The 23,182-nt window shown below is 43.3% G+C and overlaps 1 protein-coding gene across 1 annotated transcript in view; it reads right to left on the bottom strand.

Moving 5' to 3' along the window:
* Window positions 1-1,905: 1,905 nt before the first annotated feature.
* The window catches only part of oplah (5-oxoprolinase, ATP-hydrolysing), a 35,173-nt gene continuing 13,896 nt past the window's right edge, over window positions 1,906-23,182 (bottom strand). The window contains exons 5-28 of the mRNA XM_084048448.1: window positions 22,141-22,264; window positions 21,353-21,548; window positions 18,668-18,833; window positions 18,253-18,391; window positions 17,337-17,404; window positions 16,822-16,997; window positions 16,114-16,254; window positions 15,561-15,673; window positions 14,602-14,772; window positions 13,267-13,404; window positions 12,604-12,742; window positions 11,718-11,830; window positions 11,071-11,222; window positions 10,517-10,677; window positions 9,976-10,077; window positions 9,476-9,650; window positions 7,857-8,041; window positions 7,528-7,674; window positions 6,314-6,448; window positions 4,790-4,939; window positions 4,087-4,244; window positions 3,464-3,624; window positions 3,113-3,210; window positions 1,906-2,429 (exon numbers count right to left, since the gene is read on the bottom strand). Coding sequence (XP_083904574.1) covers window positions 2,268-2,429; window positions 3,113-3,210; window positions 3,464-3,624; window positions 4,087-4,244; window positions 4,790-4,939; window positions 6,314-6,448; window positions 7,528-7,674; window positions 7,857-8,041; window positions 9,476-9,650; window positions 9,976-10,077; window positions 10,517-10,677; window positions 11,071-11,222; window positions 11,718-11,830; window positions 12,604-12,742; window positions 13,267-13,404; window positions 14,602-14,772; window positions 15,561-15,673; window positions 16,114-16,254; window positions 16,822-16,997; window positions 17,337-17,404; window positions 18,253-18,391; window positions 18,668-18,833; window positions 21,353-21,548; window positions 22,141-22,264 — 3,470 coding nt within the window. The 3' untranslated portion in view covers window positions 1,906-2,267. The remainder of the gene's footprint in view (window positions 2,430-3,112; window positions 3,211-3,463; window positions 3,625-4,086; window positions 4,245-4,789; window positions 4,940-6,313; window positions 6,449-7,527; window positions 7,675-7,856; window positions 8,042-9,475; window positions 9,651-9,975; window positions 10,078-10,516; window positions 10,678-11,070; window positions 11,223-11,717; window positions 11,831-12,603; window positions 12,743-13,266; window positions 13,405-14,601; window positions 14,773-15,560; window positions 15,674-16,113; window positions 16,255-16,821; window positions 16,998-17,336; window positions 17,405-18,252; window positions 18,392-18,667; window positions 18,834-21,352; window positions 21,549-22,140; window positions 22,265-23,182) is intronic.

Here is a 23,182-nt window from a genome sequence, read left to right as displayed (position 1 = left end):
CCGTTAAGTGGTCAGATGGGTGGGCCACGTGTATTATTTTTGTGTTTTACCAATTCAACCAGAAATCAACCAGAAATCAGAAACACTGACAGAGACCTCTTGTTTTCACTGTCCAAAGTAATTCTATAACATTACAGTTTTAAAACAGCATGAAAATAAATGTGTACTACTTGCTGCAAGCTTTAGTGGTTAATGACCAAAAGCAAAAGGGGACCTTTTTTGCATTGAAAGTGGGGCTTTAACAATAGAAACAAGAAATGATGACGCAGTCACATTAATACCAGGTTGCTCTCTCCAAATTCCCCGAACGGAACCAAATGGACCCGTGGTCCGCCAAATATTATTTTCCACCACGGACCACACAGAGTACTGCATGACTAGGGGCGAAGCAGGGGGCGTGTCTACTGAGACCAGGGAGGAAACACAAGTTCGCCGCGAACACCACACAGTTTTTTTTAATAGTTAGTTTGGTGGCGACGACCACACACTTTTTTTCCCATGGGCTATGGGAGGACGGCAGTCGTTCAGGGTATGGGGAAGTCTCGGGGAAGTCTCCCCATTGGCTTAAAGGATTGAAGGACAGTCAATGATGAAAAGGTCGCTAGAAAGTGTTTAGAAAGTGTTTAGTAGTTGATCAGTCTCTTCCTAGACCAGGCTGCAAGCCCTAAAGGTGGGGCATTAACATCAACTTCTGTAAGAAAATGAGATACGGTAAACCTCTATTGATCCATGAGGGGAAATTCAGGAAAGTGGTGACATTAAAGACATTAAAAAAGAAAGAAAGAAAAAAAGATGCACATTAAACCAGAAGGCACTGACAAACCATAGCCTACTATTACACTACTGTAATTTGGCTTACGAATTCACACATTGGAACCATTCGTATTTTTTGCAAAAATGGGTCATTAAAAAGGGGGAATGCATTTTCTGAAAAGGGGGGGCATTAAAATGTTTTCAGCGTGAAAATTATTTTTATGATTTTTGTTCTTATGAATATAATGGAACTGGCACTAGCATAATTTAATGCATGTCTTTACTGCATGACTCTGGTAGTGAATGTCATTCCCCTACTCTCTCTTCGTTTTCAAATAAAGGCTTAAAAATGCCCCTCCCTCCCCCCAAAAAAGAAGGGGAAAAAAAGAAAGAAGAAAAATGTTTCAAAATGAGTTTCAAGATATGCAGATGTAACTCAAGGACAAGCTGTGTTTTATTTGTCTTGTGCAGAATAAACAGTGGAAAGTGGTTCTACTCGTCTTCATCCTCCTTACCCTGACTGACTGAAATCCATTGCAATACCCCCCCCCCCCCCCAACCTCTCCATCTTTGGTAAAGTATGCCATGCCACTTCTTTCTCTAGCTGAGTCACACACAGATTCCTCAAGCTGTAGGTTGTATATTTCTCACTATCCACTTCTCTTCTACTTACATTACCGGGGTAGATTGTCTGTACATGTACATTTTGAACCATTTTCTTTTATACCTTAAATCGTTAATATACGATTAGTGCACTTTGACTACACTTATATCTACACCTAATAGCTATTTCACCGGGCTATAAAAAGTGTCAAGTGGATAACAGAGTTCACACCCCACAACTATAACAAACAGTGAACGATATAGTTATAGTGCTCAGTGTGAACAGCCCTTAATACCCAGGCAGACCCAAGTGCTGAAGGGGCCAAGCAAGATTTCTGTAGTATACCTGGTTTCTGGTCATCTTTTCCTAATACCTCTGTGTTACCATCTGCTGACTCTTTTTCCTATTTTCTATTATTGGTATTATTTGGTACGCCAATCTTTATCTCCTATGTTTCATAACTGCAGTAATGCCATTGACTACGGGATGCCCCCCCCCCCCCCCCCCCCGGGATGCCCCCCCCCCCCCGGATCAATAAAAAGGTCAGTGATAAGTCAGTGGTTCTCAAATGTTTTAATGTCAAGGACCCCCAAACTGATATATATTTGACCACGGACCCCCATCTGAATATAGTTTTTGCCACGGCCACCAATACAAGATTTGTGTGGTTAAAAATGTTTTAAAAATATTCAAAATTGTTCTCATCTTTTCAAGATAATTTGAAAATAGCTGATGCATATAGGGTTAAAATGCTTTAAATGGTTTTGATGGTACATTAATTACTTTGCTGCCCCTGAAGGACCCCTGGGGGAGTCCCCGGACCGCACTTTGAGAACCACTGCTCTAAGTTGCCTTCACAAACCTCTGTCCCTCTCCATCCTCTATCTCTCCCTGTCTTGTTAGTAGTGTGTCACACGGCCTCCTGTGCCATGCGGTACTCAAACACGCTGCCTCTCTCGGGGAAGGAGTCGATCAGGCGCCTGCGCTTGTTGGCCGGCGCCCCGTTGGCCTCCTCCTCCTCCTCCGCCGGCCCATAACCTCCTCCTCCAGGGGTGTAGAGACAGAACATATCCTGCAGGGGGAGACAGGGGTTAAAGGGTATAGTGTGTATAATGCATGAGGTGTTATCATCACCCCATAGTCAGAGAGGCATCCAAGAACATGCACACACACACACACACACACACACACACACACGCATGTTCACATACATTTTAAGACAGCGATTTATGAATGCCATTGAATTCTTTGTAATGTTTAACCCAAAGCTGAAAATAGCTGATATACAATCTGATAGGAGATCGTCCCTGTGTCGTTGCACGATACAGGGGCGCAACTAAAGTAAATTATATATCAGGCATAACTCCAACCCTAACCTCGAAATTCCCCATGCCTATCCCTAAGGGCTGTTGACACTGAGCACTATAACTATATCGTTCACGATTGTATTTTTTTTTATAGTCGGTGTGAACTCTGCCATCCACTTGACTTAGGAGGATTTTTAAAACGATCATTTTTATAGTTGTAGTTATAGTGCTCAGTGTGAACGGCCCTTAACCCAACATGAATCTTTTCCTAATTGTACGCCAAACTACCCACCTATGGTTAAAAACAGTGGAAAAGAAAAGAAAAAAAATGAACCATAAAATAACAATTTCTCTTGTCTCACAATGTATATTTCTCAAATTCTGCAATACTTGTGTGGACATTTAGCCCTCACAAGTATTAATAGCACACACGCACGCACACACTTACCCCTGGTTCCAGACTGACAGTGGTCTTGGATCCAAGGTTGAGGACTCTGCCGTCTGCTCTATGGAGCTGGTTCAGACCTGCTGCACCACTCTCCCCTCCTGAAGGACACATGGGGAAAGACACAAAGAAAGAACATTATTAAATGTATTAATTTTCTATTTTTTTTACTGCATGACTAGTACTACGCCAGTAAAGAGCGCAGGGTGACCCCGGTCAACTAACCATTGTTGACCGCATAAGTGATTAATGGAAACACAAAATAGCCACCACAACACAGTGGTCACAACATGGTACTGTAACATCCAAATGAAGGCATGTGATTTTTGAACAGGGAAAGGTCAAAGGTTATACCTCTCAGGCCGTAGGGCCGGGTTGAGCGCCTCTCGGTCAGCACGGACAATACGACCTTGTTCCTGAAGAGAAGTTTGCGGATCACGCCATCTCCGCCGCGGTACTTCCCTGCACCCCCCGAGTCAGGCCTCAGATCGAACTGCTCCAAGACCACTGGATACCTGCCAACGAGATGCACACAACAGAACTGAACAGAACACTTGAACCTGCAGCATACTCCAAACGAAGCGGAACTTTGTTCAGCATTTATACAAACGAACAAAGTACTTAGAGGACAAAACTATTTCATACTCGCTACGGCTCAGCTCTGAGTTCTGAACGTTAGACCCCACCCACTCAGTATAGCCCTAGCCTAGCCCATAGCACCAAAATGACATAGGCACCGGAAAATGTATTTATTCATGTATTTTACAGTTAATAAATATGGTTTCTGACAACTTGTTGCCTTCCAAAATATCCTCGCTACCGAGGACCCTCTAGCATTAATTTATGAGCGGTACTTCCATATGATGTAGAAAAAAACTGTATGACAGCGGAGCTACAAGGGGTGACGCTAAAAACACAACTAAAATGAATGTTACACAGTGTGACCTTAAACATTGTCTTTTTGATCTTTTGCCCACCTTTTCTCCAGGATCTCCGGGTCGGTGATGCGTGTGTTGGTCATGTGACTGTGCACGCCGCTCCGCCCACTCCAGCCTGGCCCCGCCCCCGCTCCCCCGGCAACCGTCTCATAGTATCCACTCCTCTCACTGCCAAAGGAAATGTTGTTCATGCAGCCCTGACGACAAATGCATACAGTTACTATGTGAAGGGATCAATACTAAGTTAAATATGGTACATATACTTTCCTTTGATATTATTCCTTTCACATTTGTGAGAGACAAACCATCTAACTGAACTTCTGAACAGTGTTGTCAACAAAATAAAACTTTGATCCATATCCTACTTAATGTAGTGGTTCTCAAAGTGGGGTCCGGGGCCCCCAGGGGTCCTTGAAGGGGTTCCAGGGGGTCCCCAGTAAAATGTGTTAATATTGCATGATAGCATCAAAGTCAGTTAAACCACTTTAAACCTATATAACACAACATACATCTTGTATCCTGGCACAAAATCATTTCGGCCGATAATATCGGGAGGCCGATAATATCGGACATCCCTAAGTCCCTGAAATGAACAAATTTAAGAACCACTGAATTAAGGAGCCTTACATGTGAGTAAACTGTTCCTGGCAAACAAACAGAAAAGAACTGCATAACCCCCCCCCCCCCCCCCCCCTCCCTGAGTGGGGATCAAGTGGTTGTTTTTAAATACTCTCTTCCTCACCTGTGATGCGGCACACACTTCAAAGGCCCGGAAGATGACATCAACCACCCTCTGTGATGTCAGCACGTTTCCGCCCACCACTGCTGCATTCTGGGAAGGCTGGAGGATTGAGCCCGAGGGGATGATAACTTTGATTGGAGTGAGGCAGCCCTGGGTATGGAGGAAGGGAACGGTTGTGTTTATGAATGGAATCATATGCATTGTCTTTTGCTGTGTATAAAAGTGAATTGATAATAATAAAATAGGCCATAGATAATTACGCACGCACACCCGGTCTGTTGTCTGACTGATCACGTGGGATCAAGTTCCTCTACGGTGGAGGAACTTGTGAGTGATCCCACGTGATCAGTCTGGCAATGCCAGGCTACCGGTCTGTGCCAATGGAAAGTTCAAAGCCATGAAAGCAATTTCAAGGCAAAGAGGAAAGGAGACAGATAAGTATAGAGGTATGTTTTTTATAGAAAGCTTTTAAATTATCTGTCTGATTGTCCTTATTATGTTTTGAAAAGTTCAAAGCCATCAGCTCAATTTAGAAAGAAGAAGAAGAAAGCAAAGTAGAAAGTACACAAAAGCACAGAGGTGGCCATAATAATAATAATGATAAACTTTACTTTCAAAGCAATTTTTGAAACAGGGTTACAAATTGCTCCCTCGACGCCTTCCCTCTCAGCTTTGCTACTTTGCTAATCTTAATCAAATCAAACAAACTACCGGTACAAAAAGGACGATGACTAACCACTCTCCCTCTTTAAAAACACAGCATGTGTTCACCATCGTGTCTACTGCCTAGGGCAGTGTTTCTTAAACCTTTTCATGTCAAGGACCCCAAAATTATTACATTGTATTTTTCTGTGTTATATCCACGATATCTGAAAACGTCTTAGATATTACTTAGGAAGGTAATGTGTTACTTATCACTTATTACTCCTTTAAGAAGTTATAATATTATATTACGTATGACTTTGTATCAAGAGTCATATATTATATTACTTTTATTTTTATTAAAAATTGTATTGTTCCATATTGGAATACATTTGTGTCAATGAGTGCCAAGAGGACCAGCTTATGTACAAACCATATTTCTGAACGACTGCAACCTTTGTAAAATACTCAGCCCAGGAAAATAATAGTTACTTTTCGATGTGTGCACTATATAATGTTATTGAGTTATCTGAACGTGCCAAAGTATCGCGAGACTGTCGATCATTGACAGCCTGACAACCAAATCTTGCGATACTGCTGAGCCAGAAATGATACATGCCGCTGTTTCGTTGCCTCAATAAAATTATACAGTGTGCATCGAAAAACAAGTGATTAGAAAACAACCTGTACTATGTCTAATTTTATATTCCCGAACCGATTAGCTGACAAAGGACGCAATTGTTCAGAAATAGTGTTTGTTCACAAGCTGGTCCAGTCAGCTCTCATTGACTCCAATGTATTTCACTACTGTGATGTGTCTGAACACGTCTGGTGCATCTGGTGCTACCGCGGTCGCAGATGGGCCCCTGGTAGCAACTGTACCTGGTTGAGGGGGATGTCCTGGCCCACCATGCAGCGCAGGCAGTAGATCAGAGCGGACAGCGTGATGGCCCGGGGAGCGTTGCAGTTGCCCCACACCTCTGTGCCTGTTCCTGTGAAGTCAAACACCGCACTGCCCTGCAGGGTGACAGGGACATAACATACGTTACTTTCATTCTGAACTGCTAACACATTTTAATGCCAAGTTAATATGTACACTGCCATTTTTCAAAAATGTTTCAAAAATAGCCCCATGGAGATCCCCGGACAGAAGCACTTGACACTCGCATAAAACCACCGTAGCTCGTTTCTTCGATTTTCATGTCAATTTATAGTTTAAACCAGGGGTCTTCAAGGTTTTTTTCAGGCCAAGAACCCTGTAGCTAAGAGAGAGAGATGAAGCAGGGACCCCCACTATAATTTGTATAAAATTGTGTTGCAGATTAACCTTTTCATAGATTTCATAGATAGCTTCATAGACTTGTTTTACAGCACTATCATCAGTGCTGTGTAAATTACTGTTGATTTGTTTACAACATGTTCTCATGTTACTCATGTTAACTAATTCAGTGCCAATGGAATAAAAAAATAATTGCGAACTGTGCCAGCCAAAAATACATAGTAAAAAAAAGTGCTCATGAGCGGAGATACAGTCTTTTTCAGTAATAACTTAAACAAGAAGTGAATGGAGCAGCAAATCTTCAAATGATGATATCTTGGGTTCTGAACGTTTTTTTCCAAAAGCGATGTGACGCTTTGTGAGCTTGCAGATTTGCTATTTTAAACATTTTGCCAGACAAAAATACATAGTAAAAAAAAAGTGAATGGAGCAGCAAATCTTCAAATGATGATATCTTGGGTTCTAAACGTTTTTTTTTTTAAATAAAATGAGTTAATGTGCATTTTCAGACATTTAACCACTTTAACGCTCTTTTTTCCCTCTGCACCTAATTTCTTTGCTGAAAATAGCCAATCTACAAGCTCACAAAGCGTCCCAGGGCGAATATAGAGCTGCTATTTTTGGCAAAAGTTCCCCCCAGGGATTCTTCTATGGTTCAAGTGGTTAATGTAAAAACGAAACAAACAAAAGAATTGTTCCTATCACACAAAGATTTGACGGCCCAACTGTTGAGGAGCCATGGTTTAAACACTGTTTGAATCACATCTGGCAGAAGAATCGTGTTTTTTGTTATCGCGGCAAGATTAGCCCCGCCCACCTCTTCCTCGTTGATCTGGACCCGCAATCTGATTGGTGTTCCGTCGTCCATGTGATCCTCTGACTCCACCTCCAAGGAGCCGGTCTGTTGCCGCCGCCGACGGGCAAAGTCTTTCAGCATGTCTCTGACAGCCAGCTCTGCATTACTCTGACACACACACACACACACACACACACACACACACACCCACACACACACACACACAGTCACACACACACACACACACAATATAAATACACTATTTACCGTGTATTTGTGTCTCACAAAGACAGCAGTACTATTACACACACATAGCAAACATGTGAGAGGCTGAGCCAAACCGTTCTCACCTGTATGTAACCCATGTAGGCCTGGACCACAGCCAGCCCATAGCTGTCAATCAACTCCCCCACCAGCTGGCTGCCTCTCTGATTGGCCGCCACCTGAGCCCGCAGGTCCGACAGGTTGTCATGGAGATTCCGCGTTCCGGAGCAGCCTGGGTGCTGGGCCGGAGCCATGAGAGCTTCAGTTACAGCTGATATGATGGAGAGGACACAGGAAGGAACAGGAGGAAAGGAGGAAGAAGTGAAAGGAAGGGGGTAAAAAAAAAAAAAACAGTTGTGAGCTTGTATCAGCTACTTTAGAATAAATACTGTAGTTAATTTAGTTACTTTATTAATTTAGTAACTTTTTGTTATTTGACAAAAACATTTGTTACTTTAGTTCCTTTTATTTTGTATTTTTTTTAAAACCTTTTTTCTTATTTTATACTTCGTTATATAACAGTATCACACAAAAATAGCCAATCTACAATCGGCAATTTTTGCTAATAAAAAAAAGTTTAAAGAAAACAAAAGCCAATTTTCATATTTTCACCCAAACATTGCCATTTAAAAAAAATGTATTATTTTATTTATAATCAATTAAATCAATTAGTTCCATTTACTGTTGCACCCCTAGAGAGCACCAAAGAACCCACACCGTTTTCACAGAGTCATGGTGATGCTAATGCAATGTTTCTTTTAGTCAGCATTCCTCAGATACCGTGGATTCTTGGGATTTACACAAATCATAGAAGGTCTGACTTGTCTGAAGTCTCTGAAGTCCACAGAAAGTCTGCCTTCAGTCTCTTGGTTAATTTATGCTCTTTGCAATGTGTGCAGCGTTTTGCAATGAGATCAGTATCTCCACAGAGGCCAGTACTTCATGGTAAATGTGATTGCGGAGAGTGCAAAATTTCCTCTGGCTCTCGAAACTGGTGCTAATGACAACCCAACTGGCCCGTGACATTGGTAAATAGTTACTATATCGATTTTAAATCATTGAATCGTATCGTATCGTTCTAAATTAACCCGTATCGTCCATGTATCGTATCGACAACCAAGTATCATGATACGTATGGTATCGTTGTTAAAAAGTATTGTTACACCCATATTTACCAATCATAATATCTGAAACGAATGCAGCGTTTCCGGAGGCCTCCCCCAAAGTTACATTTTCTGATAAAATGTTTATTTTATTATTATTATTTTCCCCCAATTTACTCGTTATGCAAATGATGCAATTCATTGTGAGCTTGTCGATCTGCTATAAAAAAATTACCCAAAAATTATAATCTTGAACAAAATGTGAAAAGGTTTTTATGTTTTGGAAACATTTAACAACATAAATATAGTATCGGGGTCCCTGCCAAATACATATTAATTTGGGGGTCCTTGACATTAAAAAGTTTGAGAACCACTTTCTTACACACCGAACCCACCAAAAAAGCGTCCGTACACGTGCTGTATTGCGCGCAACTGTTCAAGCCAAGCCTGGCCAAACCGGGACGTCTGGTCACCCTAGGGGCTCGTGCGCGGTATCACATGCACGAGCGGAGCGTCTGTGCGCGGTCAGTGAGAACGTCAAAATTCATAAACTTGGAGCAGAAGAAAAGCAGCGTCCTGTGGGTTTTTGTGGGTTACAGTACCTTCCTCCTGGAAGACCCCTCCAGTGACCAGTTTGAAGGAGGTGAACACGGCCCCCTCCTGCTGCAGGGAGGTGGAGTGGGGGGGCATAGAGCCAGGTGTGATCCCCCCAATGTCCGCATGGTGCCCCCTGCTGGCCACAAAGAACACTGCACCACTCACTTCTTTTCTAAACACCTGGGGAGAGATGGGAATTAAAGGTGGTTATCAGGAGGGAACAGGGAAATGTTATGCAGGAGACATAGTGCAGTTAAATGGGGAGCAGGATCTTGGAGAGGGGGTAGAAGGGAAGAGAATGGAAAGTAAAGCCTTTCTGCAGACAGAAATCAGCATTTCCAGGAGAAAGAAGGGGTGAGATTAACTGTTTTGTTCCACGTATGTAAACGTATGTTTTCTCATGCCAATTAAGCCCCTTTGAATAGAGAGAGACAGAGAGACAGAGAGAGACAGAGAGAGAGAGAGAGAGCGAGAGAGAGAGAGAGAGAGAGAGAGAGACACTGACCGGGGTGATGACGGTGAGGTCAGGAAGGTGGCTGCCTCCGGCACAAGGGTGGTTACTCAGAATCACATCACCTTCTTTCAGAGTGTTCCCCAAAGCTCTGATCTGCACAGGGAGGGGACAAGAGAATAGAACACATGGTGTTTCAAAGTGTGAGTGCATGCATGCACACAGGCTGCAGTTTGTGTAAAACAAAACAACCCAAAACGGCGGATGAGATGCCATTCATGAACTCTGCCTTGATTGATGCTAGCGATTGACCAACATATGGCTACAGTGGAGCATATACTCCATTATGGAAATATACTATTTTATTTCGATAGTATATTGTTTAGACTGATGGTAGGTTCTTGGTTTACCTGGGATCTTCCTTCCTTGAGGCGCTACATTGTCTCTCTGCATTCTATGTACGTGATTACCTTGCTTATTGTAAGTCGCTCTGGATAAGAACATCTGCTAAATGCTCAAATTGTCTATCCCTCCAGGCCAATTACAGCACTTCATACACATGCACATTTATGCATACACACTGTATACTACGTACCTGGTACTGAACAGTCTCCTGCATGGCTCCCAGGTGAACAGGGATATGTGGGGCGTTGGACACCAGTCCACCATCCGGTCCAAACACAGCGCAGGAGAAGTCCAGGCGCTCCTTGATGTTGGTAGAGATGGACGTTCTCTGGAGAACCCGGCCCATCTGTTCTGTAAACAGGAAGAAGTGGTGAATGGTCTGCATTTCTGCAGCGCCTTTTATCTAAATTGCTTAACTATTTACAACTCACTGTATACTTGACATTCCTGCCGATCAAAATTCAAAGCATACTGTAGTCTGATTCTCATTCTCTCTGGAGATCAAGATGTATGTCACAGATTTTTCTGATTCCGTTCCGATTGGCTATGATTTGGTTTGCGGGAGGGGCCTGTATACGATCTGTACCAAATTTGAATCAACACATTGAGGGTCCCAAAGGCGATTCACTTCCACCCATAGTGGGTGCCACAAAGGCTACAAATGACAATGACCGTCAAACAGGGTTTTGATATTCCATACAGTTTGCGTGTAAACTGTATGGAATATTACTAGTAGCCGCTGACCTGCGATGCTCATGAAGCGGTGTGAGAATATGGACAGCTGGACTGTGTTGAGTTCAGTTCCCAGGACACAGTACGGGTCGGAGGCCACCGTCATGCACACATCACCCCCCGCAGTCAGCTGGGCCTGGCAGCACGGCTCCACCAGGATGGTGCTGAGGAATTAGAGAACAGAACATGTATAGATCATTGGGACATGATCTGTCCCAATAGAGGATGATAGGGACGAGAGTCAAAGACAGTACGCTGCGTTTAGCCGCTCAGGGCATCCTCTGTCTAATCTTCAGTTTCTACCCAATTTCATCATTGCCAATTCCCCATATCCATGTCAGACAACCACATGCCACCTCTGACACAAACATAGTCAGTCACTCACTACTACGCTGCTTCTTTACACCCGGAGGAGTTTCACTGGGAGAGCGTAACGAATGCTCTGGTTCACGCTACCTCTCTCACAGATCCCCTCAATGCTGAACAGGTGCCCTGACCAACCAGCTGGGGACTCAACCCAGGAAATTGTGCTGGTTGAGCCTGGGTCTCTGCGCAGTAAAACATTTTCATGGTTTCTCACTAACAAATAACAGGTCTGTTTCGTTTGATGTCATGTGACCGGGGCCAGGATAATCCCAGCATCATTGGGTAATGCTCACCTGTTCTTATCAATAATAATGGCTGGTCCCGTGATAGTGTGACCACACTGCAACTCCTCCCATAAATACACACTGGTCTCCAGGTACCCATCCTCAAAGTAACATCTAGTCATCTGCGGATATGAGCGTAAATGAATAATACATGAATATTGTATCACAGCGAGTCCATTTGTACACCCTCAAGGAACCCTGATTACTCTTAAAGGGATATTTCACTTCAAACATGCGTTTCGGTAATTCTAACGTCTACTCTGGCTTTTGTGAGCACCCCAGACAGCGTTGAAGTTGCTTGATTCAGTTTTTGATTCAAAAACCCATTGTAAACATTGGTCTTCTAATGCGTGAGGGGGCTGTGTTTGTTCAATTACTTTTTTCATTTCTCTTTTATAATCTTTTGGGTAAAAAAATGTATAATAATTTTAAAAAGTTCTTAAAAAAACACACACCCCTCACATATTAGAAGGACAATATCAGTCAACAGAACCAAGGACGGGTGTTTCTGAAGAATCTATCATGGTTAAAAGGGAGTTTGAAGTTACAATGGGTTTATATACTGTAGGAAGGGGTCGTGTCTGATAAAATGAATATCAAATATCTAAATACTGAACCAAGCAACTTAAAAACTGTGTGGGGTGCTCACAAAAGCCTGAGTAGACGTCAAAATGACCCCAAACATGTTTGAAAATGAAATATCGCTTTAATGTATTGAGTAAATGAATAACACAGGATTGATTTTAGTTAGATTTTAAAAAATAAAAATAATCGATAATCAATGCTGTTACCATGTATTATGTAAATGTGAGAGCTTGTAGATGGTGTATTTTTGAAAGGTTTTGAATAGGGCTTAAATGGTTAATGCCAAACATGTAGGACAAGCTGACTGTACCGTGACAGGTTTGGCTTGTCCGTATCCCCTGTTTGCCTCAGAGACAGATTTAATGCCAGACTTCCCGGAACCCCTGACTCTGATGTCATCCACCATGATGGCTCTGTCTGGGATGGTGAAACCAAACTCCTTCAGATAGCTGCAGAGAGAAAAAGACACAGACAGACAGACAGACAGACAGACAGACAGACAGACAGACAGACAGACAGACAGCGGGAGGGAGAGATGCATGTGATAAAGGTGATGGGAGAACATGAGCAGTGTAAATGAGAAAGCTGTACTTGATCACTGAATGGAGGCTAGTGTAACATTATCACCTAATCAAGAAAAATACTAATTGGATCAATGAAATATTAACATGATGGTACTAGGTCTGCAGCTATTAATTATTTTCTTAGTGATTATTCTATCGGTTACTTATTCGATTAATCAAATAATAAAGTTGTGTGTTTTTGTTATATCAACGAATTGACAAGAAACAAAAATCATTGATTTTTATAATCAACTAAATTCATTAGTCTGATTAACCACTTTTATACTTTGTTATATAGTGTTGTGCAAAACCCGCAACATCGCGGCGGATTGTGAGCTTGTAGATCAGCTATTTTCACTCGTTAGCTATTTTTGAAATGCCTTTGTACGAGCATACACACAGGAACTCACCGTTTGGTGAAGGCTGTGCGGAAGTCACCAGAGACGCAGGAATGGGTGTTGCTGGGGTAACCGTCGGCGGTAACCATGAGAGCGCAGTCGGTGCCTTCATAACGCAGGTGGAGAAACACCTCAGTGGTGATCTGAGAGCTGAGAGGAGAAGAAGAGATATGGTCACAGACATGCTCAATGTCTTCATATGTCCAGTCACCCTGGGGACTGGACATTATCTGACATATCGTTGGTGTCGGGCATTTCTTTTGGGGTCAATTTGTTGCATGACAAAGGTAGCCGATCAATAAGCTGTAAATAGTAAGTAAAGTAAAGTAAAAGTACCTCAAAGCTGTACTTAAGTACAGTACTTGTAGGGCCGGCCCTAGGATTTTCGTGGCCCTAAGCAAGATTTTTTTGGTGCCCCCCCCAAACACCCCCATTATAAAATCATTATGTCATGTTTTATTGCATAACAAAATAATAGTAATGGATGTGGCCCCCCTGTGGTTGTGGCCCTAAGCAACCGCTTATATTGCTTATAGCAGCGGCCGGCCCTGAGTACTTGAATAAATGTACTTAGTTACTAGGTGTGATAAAAAAAAAAGCATGAATAGCTTTCATCAGAACAGATATGGACTAATCTGTCAAGACAGATTCTGCTAACAGCAGAAAGAATCTGTCAAGGCTACTGCCAGAAACATGTTAAGTTAGTAGGAATAAACACAGAAGCACCCGGAAGGAAGTGGATTGAAAAGGGGAGGAGTTAAACCCGAACAGGTTCCCAGATTGGATTGGATTGGATGAAATGTTCAAGAGTGAGGTCAGGATTGAAAGTGTTTTAGATTAGAAGGTAGTGGGCGAAGGTCATTTTCTGTCTGGACTGTGGTGAGTCCTTGAGAGGGTTCCAGGAGGCTCCCAGCAAAACAAGGACCAGTTTAAAAACCCTATTTAATTTTTTCGGCTGTTCAAAAATGTTGACAAATCTTCTCTTATGTAAATCTTCCGCCAAAACCGCCGATCGACCGATATTCCCATATATGAACATGCCATGGACATCAGGGATCTCCATATATGGGCATAAAAGGGACACAGACAGACAGGTTGTGCCTACTCTGACAATGTAGGCACAACAGGTATAACGGGTATAGCAATACCGGGTGGGGCATGCATTCCCAACTTCCTTTCACATGAAAACCTTTGGCAACAGCTGCCCTACAGCAGCGTGTGTCGGTGTGTGGGTGCTGGTACCTGTGGAAGCCACGTGCCGCTGCCCTACAGCAGCGTTTGTGTGTGTGTGTGTGTGGGTGCTGGTACCTGTGGAACGTGTGTGTGTGTGTGTGTGTGTGCTGGTACCTGTGGAAGCCCCGTGCGTGGAGCGTGTCCCGGCAGCGGTGCGACAGCAGCTCCACCCTGCGGTCCAGCTGGTGGAAGGAGCGCTGCTCGTACTGCAGGGAGCACGGCTCCTGCACCTCCTCCACCACGTCAGCCAGTGCCAGGCCGTACGCTGACAGCACGCCACTGTACCTGCAACCACAGGGGGAAGAACAACCCTGAATGTTTTAGCATTGGTTTCTTTTAACCCTATAACAGTGGTTCTCAACCAAGTGGGCCCCCAAATAAATGGCAAAACTCTAAGATTTATTAGTAATTAGTAATGCATGTAAAGGTGAGGCTGATTGTAATTACTTTATGTGCGGCTGGGTAGATTATTAATGATCCAAATTAACCAAAGCGTCAAATAATTGTGAGTAAAAAGCACAATATTTGCCCCTGAGAAGTATTAGAAAATGGAAATACTCAAGTAAAGTACTTAAAAATGTTACTGTACTTGAGTAAATGTACAAAAGCAAAGTGGAGCTCACAGACAAGAAGCACCCGCACCCGCACCCACACACACACACAGAGTATTTCCAGCCACCTGTCAGTGATATATCACTGAACAACAGGGCCTATACAACATGCATGTGTCCGTTGGGCACATGTCCCAGATGGTCATATTTGACAGCATTAGGCGTTATAACTCCAGCCAAGCACACCCGTTCTCACGCACTGTTCAGCTGGATTCAACACCTGTCATGTTCCTTCTCTTACAGACATACAGTACAGTACATGTTGTACTGTACATGCTTGCAGCCCCTTGCTTATGAATGAACACAATCTTCATTCCCATTCACACATATAGTACAGTACATGTTGTACTGTACATGCATGCAGCCCCTTACTTATGAATGAACACAGTCTTCATTCCCATTCACACATGCAGTACAGTACAGTGCATGTTGTACTGTACGTGCATGAGTACAGCCTCTTACTTATGAATGAACACAGTCTTCATCCCCAGGGCCCGCGCAATAGCACACGCATGCTGTCCACCTGCTCCCCCGAAACACGCCAACACATGCTGGGCCGTGTCGTGTCCCTTAGCCTGCAGGGAGACATGGCGGGAAAGACAGGGAGAGACAAAAGATGGAGAGAGAGACACTGGGAGAGTGAGTCGAGAGCAGTGGTTTTCAAATGCTGTGACAAAGACGTTATACCGAAAGGGCGAGACAAGTCCACGTGTGCCTTGGGCTCTACTTATTTTTGTACGGCCAGTTTTGTAACAGCAAGTATGAATTCAACCAGGACAAAGATAGATCAGTACAGTACTGCTATTAGGCGTGTAACAGTAAATCTAACTAATCGAATATAAAACATAATAATTGAATCAATCCCTATTTTGGGCATGTCATTATAGGAAAACCTTTCAAAACATTTCAAACATAATATGTTTGAAATTATTCAGATATATTGAAAATAGAAGTTGCAGCCCTAATTGCTATTTCCAACTACACCATCCAAAACATCAACACCCAAACTATGTACCTGTGTCAGAGCTCTGATTGGCCTGCACATGGCCTCGTTAGCAACACGAACGAATCCCATGGCAACCTCCTCCACAGTCATCTCTGAACGGCTGCCTAGATCTCTGCTTTTGTGCGAGTGGCCAGCCCCATTGGTGTTAGCCTGAAATGAATGAATGAATGAATGAATTACTTAATCAATGACTATCATATTGCACCACATGTAAAATCGCTGATATGAACATTGCTGCAATCCAGTACATATTTGAATTTCTTCAATGCTAAATTAACGTATTCACTGCCAATGACGTCTTTTGCATTTTTTTTTTTTTTAAATGTCCACACAGAACCAGGAGATAATGTGATCCAAAGATGTACTGCTCCATTCACTTCCTGGTTAAAGTATTTGGGAAATATTCTGTATCTCGGCTCCTGTGTTTTACTATGTATTTTTTGGCGAGACATGCTATTTTCAACGGCGTATGACAAGCGAACGGGAGGTCGCGATGACTTTTTCTTTTCTTTTCACGGAAGCGCAATGAAACCCTCCGTGATTAGCAACCATCAGGAGATCGATCATACTAGAGATAAATAATCTGTGACTGAAGTCGCTGGCAGTCTGGGCTTTATTTATTTATTTATTTACTCACTCTGGCAGTGAATGAGTTAAATAAGCCATGCATCAGAAATACATCATTACAGCTATGTATTTTCTAACACATTTTGGTACCTGTGATTGTTTAGAAGATAGGAAGTGGTTGATCTCCTGGGTAAGAAGGCGGAAGTGCTTCATGGTTTCCTCCAGTGACAGGGGTTCATTCTCTCCAGGCCCAAAGATTCGAGGGAAGAAGGAAGGGAGAAGCCTACCCAGGGCTAAGTTAGCATCTGTCACAGTCAGAGGGCCACCTAGAAATATCATGCACAAAAACAACTTTATATCATGGAACTAGAGTTCGAGACAGATTAGAAATCGAATCTTGAGTTATAGGCCGGTTTGAAGCCTTTCTCTAGCAAGACCAGATTCTAAATGTTCATTGATTTTAATCTGACAAAGTGGTAGAAATTAACCACCCCAAGAGTGTACAAATTTGTACACTCTCAGAGTTATGGGGGTCTGTGGCCGTACCAAACTGGGGGTCCTTCAAATGAAAAAAAGTTAATACAAGCAAAGAAGCTTTGATAGGAGAAGGAAACAGTGTGACACAAACAAAGGAGAGTGTGAGGAAGTGAGAGAAGATCTGTCACCTTTTCTGTAGCAGGCAGGACCAGGATGAGCACCTGCAGACTCTGGGCCCACCACAAACAACCCAGACCTGAAACACAGCAAACACAATGAGAGAGAGAAATGTACACACAGAGACTAAGCAAGAAGAGGCAAACAAAGAGACAGGGAAAAGGAAATAGAAGCAAAAACGGTAATCATATAATCTTATCTATCTATATACTATAATTCCCGGAATCTCTGTCTGTGTGTCTGTCTATATGTCACACAAAATCTGTCACCAGCATAACTCGGACAGTGTCCGACCGTTTGGTCTCAAACTTGGTGTGTGTATGTGTCTCATATGACACTGGGGTGAGCAGAGCCGAATGGCAATTTGGACGAACCAACGGTTTACGACAACCGAAAAAAAACACGAATATCTGTATCTTTCGTATCTAGGTCGCCTATTTTCAGTGAAGAGATTTGATATTGATGGAAAAAAGAGGCACAGTGTTTGGCTTGTAGACTGGCAATTTTTGTGTGTGTGTGTGTGTGTGTGTGTGTGTGTGTGTGTGTGTGTGTGTGTGTGTGTGTGTGCGTGCGTGCGTGCGTGTGTGCAAACAGCCAAAAAGAAGAAAGCTTAAAAATGCCATTGACAATGCATGCAACGCTTAAAATTAAATAAAACAACAGATTATTTCAAAGTAAAAATCTCAAGCGTGCATCTCCACAGTAAGGTTGTATTGTTTAATTGTGAATCAAGTTTCTAGGTGAAAGTATGAAGGAGTAGGGAGGTGCCAAAGTTTTACCACTTAAGTTTCAAATGTTTCATATCTCAAAAACTACAAAACAAAGTAAAACGTTCAAGCATTTGGCAGTGCTGTATACCCACTGAGGCCTTGACCAACAAGTTGACCTTGGTAGGTTGACCCTCATCATCATCCCTCTTGCACTAACCTGAAGAAGAGGCGTGAACCTCCGCCAGCAGCCACAGTGTTGATGTCCAGCTGGGGGGCTTGCAGTGTCACCCCTGCTGTGGTGGCCTCAAACACGTGCTCATACTGGCCCGCGTAGCGACTCACGTCGGTGGAAGTGCCTGGGGGCGAACCAGAGAGTCAGAGAAAAGGAATATCTGAACTTTGATAGCAAAATCTATACCTATATTACGTATAAAAGTCTTTTGAACCTTTTTCTGAAGAACCATACTTTAAATATCTACAACTATTCTTTGAAGGATACTGGTTAAGTTTAATTTGTAACAGTCCATACTGAGTATTGTGGGGTTTGGGGCAGTCAAGGTTCAAATTATATTCATATACGGGTGTTCTGCGCGTGTAATAATATCCCTCCGATACGTTGTTTTTCTTCTCACCGCCCATGTCGAAGCCGATGACAGGCCTCTTGTTCGTCTGGCTGTAGGAGGTGATTGCATAACCCACCACGCCCCCTGCTGGGCCGGAGAGGACGGCCCGAGAGCCGCAGAACTGCTCCATGGGAGTCAGCCCCCCGTCGGACTGCATGAAGAGCACATCAACATCCTGGCAGGAGGAGAGAGGGGGGGAGAGAGGTGGTTATTTCACTGCAAAGAGAAGGCTGCCGTGTGTTAAGTGGTGGGATGGGTGGGCTGCATGCATTTTCAGAGCGTGTTTATTTAATAATGATCAATCAATGGAAATAACATGGTGTACTTTAAGTTCCTATCTATCGGTATCACATTTTTGTTTACATTAATTTAACTAGAAGCTCGGCCGCCCTTCGGGCGGCCGAGGGTCTAGCCCTTCGGGTGGCCGAGGGTCTAGTCGGGGACCGGCCTACACAGGAACGATGTAAATAGGGAATGAATGCTCCACCCTTTAAATCAAACCCCATTATACCTGTTGTCATAGGACCCGTTTTGGCCATCTGTTTGCCTGTGTCCATTTATGCCCATCTGTGTGTGCATTTATGCCCATATATGGAGCTATCTGTGTCTGTGATATATGGACATCTCTGTATGTGTCTGGGTGTGTCCCTTTTATGCCCGTATATGGAGATCTCTGTGTCTGTCTGTGTCCATTTATGCCCATTATCCTAAAGGAGTTCGCTATAAACAATGTTGTCAGTAATGCCCTTGTCATTATCCACAATGAAAACTTTTACAGCGCTGGCTCTCTTTCCTCTAGAGAAGGCTGTGTAGAGTTGGCCATGAGCGAACACAGGTTTAGGCAAGTAGATGCCAACTCGTTTGCGTTAGTTCCGGAAAACCGCATATCGGGTCGGGTCGAAGCCTAGCTAAGAACGTAGGCAAAGGTCTGAGCTATCTGCGTGCGAAATTGTGTTTCAGACACAGTGCCGGTTCCCCCTTTGATGCAAACCCCATTATACCTGTTGTCATAGTTTTATGCCCATATATGGACATCTCTGTATCTGGTTGTCTGTGTCCCTTTATGCCCATAATGGAGATCTCTGTATCTGTCTGTGCCTTCGACTGTGTTGCAGACACAGTGCCGGTTCCCCCTTTAATGCAAACCCCATTATACCTGTTGTCATTGGACCCGTTTTGACTTTATTATGGAGAACTCTGGATCTGTCTGTCTGTTTCCCTTTCATGCCCATATATGGGGATCTATGTATCTGTTTGTATGTGTCCTTCTATGCCCATATATGGCATATATCTCTGTCGCTTTTTGTTTGTTTCTTCTTTAAGCAGAATATGCAGCCTGCATAAATCTGCATCATTCAAGTCATCATCCCAGTCCCACGCTTTGTTGCTCTTTTCTTTTTTGTAGCGGGAGAGTTCAGCTTGAGTTTTTTTTGAGAACTTGTTTTTTGTTGGTCTTGTGCTGTTGATTTAGCTTGTCTTATGTTTGTCTCCCCCGTCTGCACCTCATCCAACTCAGATCTTGACTGATCCTTGTTTTCTTCAGTAAAAGCAGCACAGTTAATTAATTCTTCATCACCGATCTCATCCAAAAAAATGTCTCCTCCTCTGTCTGCTCCTCCTGTCTTCCCACCAGATGTTGACTGTTCCATCTGCTCCCCAGGAACACTGTCTCCTCCTCCGTCTGCTCCTCCTGTCTGGCCAGCAGATGTTGACTGTCCCATCTGATCCCCAGCAACAGCCTTATTAGCTTTCCATTTCGCATCCCAATCGAGTTTTGTAATTCTTTGGTTCATTTTTCTTTTTTCCTGCTCCAGTTTTTGTATATAAAGAAGGACTTGAGTCGATGTCTTGAAGGCCTGCTCCTGCAATTCCTTCCGGCTTTCCATGAACTTGCACTGATAATTTAGAAGTACCAAGTTGTTGCGAATTATTTCTCCTTCACCGGGGTTTAGCTTTGGTAGCTTTTCTGGAGTACTCATTTCTTTGAGAGCTGCTTATAGACTATATGCAGAGGTCTGTCAAGAGTGCTGGACTTAGCTTAGAAGCCGGCTTATACACTTTCATCTGTCACCTCGGAGTGAGAGGAAGAAAGACTATAGTTTATGCCACACTCAGAGATTTTTTGTTGACTCATCTAGTGTATGTGATGCCTTTTATGAAGTGATGTCACAATGAGTCCGCATATGGAGATTCCGAACCTTTTGCGTTGGTTCCGGAAAACCGCATATCGGGTCAGGTCGAGGCCTAGCTAAGATCGTAGGCAAAGGTCTGAGCTATCTGTGTGCGAAATTTGGAGTCTGTAGCACCAACCATGTGCTGTCAGGGCTCATCCATGCGATTTGGCCCAATTCGGCCTCGGCTTCAATTAGTAGTCACGAATTAATTTAATTTTTAATATTAATATTATCACTAAAATCGTGGGTCCACTTGCAATATCATCACAGCCCAACACAAATATAATAAATATAATTATGTCACTTTTTGTGGGTATTGAAATGCACCATTTTACATAGGCTGGAGGAGATTTTCCAGCACACAGTGTTATTTCCGCTATTTAAATGTCCTTCTCGCAACAGAATGATATGATTCAGGTTCAAATATAATGTAGACGACTAAGATAGACTAGGATATGAATGGGTTTGCTGGTAGGTGGTAACACAGACATATCTCCATAAAAACACACAGCACACACACCTTCAGGGCACCCTTGAAGCCGGAGGAGAAGCCTTTCAAGTACTGCCGGATCTTTGGGGTGAGATAGGCGTCGGCACACACCGTGTAGCCACGTGGCACTGCCCGCACCATGGGCATGACCTCACTGGACAGAGACACCTGGGTGAACCCCAGGCGACGTGCCAGGGAACCCACTGCTTTCTCATGGGTAGACCACCTGAGAGAGTGAGAGAGAGAGAGAGAGAGAGAGTGAGAGAGTGAGAGAGTGAGAGAGAGAGAGAGAGAGAGAGAGAGAGAGAGAGAGAGAGAGAGAGAGAGAGAGAGAGAGAGAGAGAGAGAAACAGAAAACAGGAGAGGGGTGAGAGACAAAGTGAAGACATAGCACATGGGGGGAAGCAGACATGATTATGTTAAGTCTGACGTGCAGGTGTTACAGTATGTAACTCCATTGTTGACTTACAGACAGCACTGTGTGTCAGAGGTATTGTTTATCTTTTGAAGATGTGTAAGAGTGTAAAATGGGTCCATCAGAGGACCAGTGTGTGGTCTGGGGACCCCCGGGATCTTTGAGGGGGTCCCCAGCAACATGACCAGCCGTTGAAACGCTTAAGTGCTATTTTATTTTTCAGCTATTAAAAATAGCGGATTTACAACCTCACAATACGTCGCGATGTAATGTGTTGTGAGCTTGTAGATCACCTATTTTCAGAAATGTTTTAGAAATGTTGATGTGCAGAATTGGCCCAAGAATGAAGGAAATCATCATGATTAAAGTGACTATGAGAAAGTTGCATATGACATGTACTGACGTGTATGAGTGCAGCAGCAGAACAGCCAGACTAGTGATGCCACGCGACAGAACTCCTCTCAAGTCTTCCTCAACCTGCTCCAAATCCAACTCCCTCCACACCTCCAGAGAATCCCCTGTACTGCCTGAGGACCAACGGTATGTGTGTGTACACATTAGAGAGAAAAAACACAGTGAAACCAGTAGAGAAAAACACTGGAGTCTAACGATGGCATGTGTGGTACACGCTATTACTTGGTGATCCATGGTGCGTATGTCAATGTTTTAATTTATTTTACTGATTTTTTATTTGACAGAGTTGGTAACTTTCCATCTGTATCATCTGTGGTGTGACCCTATGATAGAGGCCTTAACACTGTTAAGTTTCCTGTTTGTGACATCATGCATGTATGTAGTGGCGTGAGCTGTGATTAGTATATCTGTGGTGGGACTCAGCCTTCAGGCGCACTGTAAAACCACTAAACCCACAGAGACAGGGTAATGCCTCAAGTTAGATCATAACCACTTAACACATTCCCTGCCAGAGTTTATTCATAAGGTACTCACCCACTGCCAGCGTTTTTGAGTTTTATAGCCTTTTGAACCGTTCACAAAAAAATTATATCCATTAAAATCCGCGATCGGATGGTGTTTATAAACAGCAACGACGGACGTACGAGCCCTCATAATGTTTACACTTTTTTTTCTTTTTCTTCTTCTGTGGTATCAGCGGCGAAAAGAGGCTGCAAACGTCATATCCGTTTGGCTATGACGTGGCTGTGACGTTTCCCCACCGGCCATCTTAGATTAGCTTAGCCTCCGATCGGCTATCAGATCGTTTTTAAACACAAAGAGGATAACCGTTCGTCGATCAAAGAAAAGAAAATACAACCGGAGCTTACCATTCGTTTTTTAAACCGTGTGAAAACCATGATCTTTAGCCAAAACCAGGGAAAAACTGTTTTTTCAAGATAAAAAACGAACCGGAAACGGTTGTCGGAAATTTTCTCATAGGATGGGTCGGAAGCGTCATGGGGAAAAAAAAAAAATCAAGGATGGTACCA

This window comes from Gymnoscopelus microlampas, assembly GCF_963454915.1.
Source record: "Gymnoscopelus microlampas genome assembly, chromosome: 22".
Lineage (NCBI taxonomy): Eukaryota > Metazoa > Chordata > Actinopteri > Myctophiformes > Myctophidae > Gymnoscopelus > Gymnoscopelus microlampas.
The sequence above is the reverse complement of the archived record's forward strand: the minus strand, read 5'-3'. Positions and strand labels throughout refer to the sequence as shown.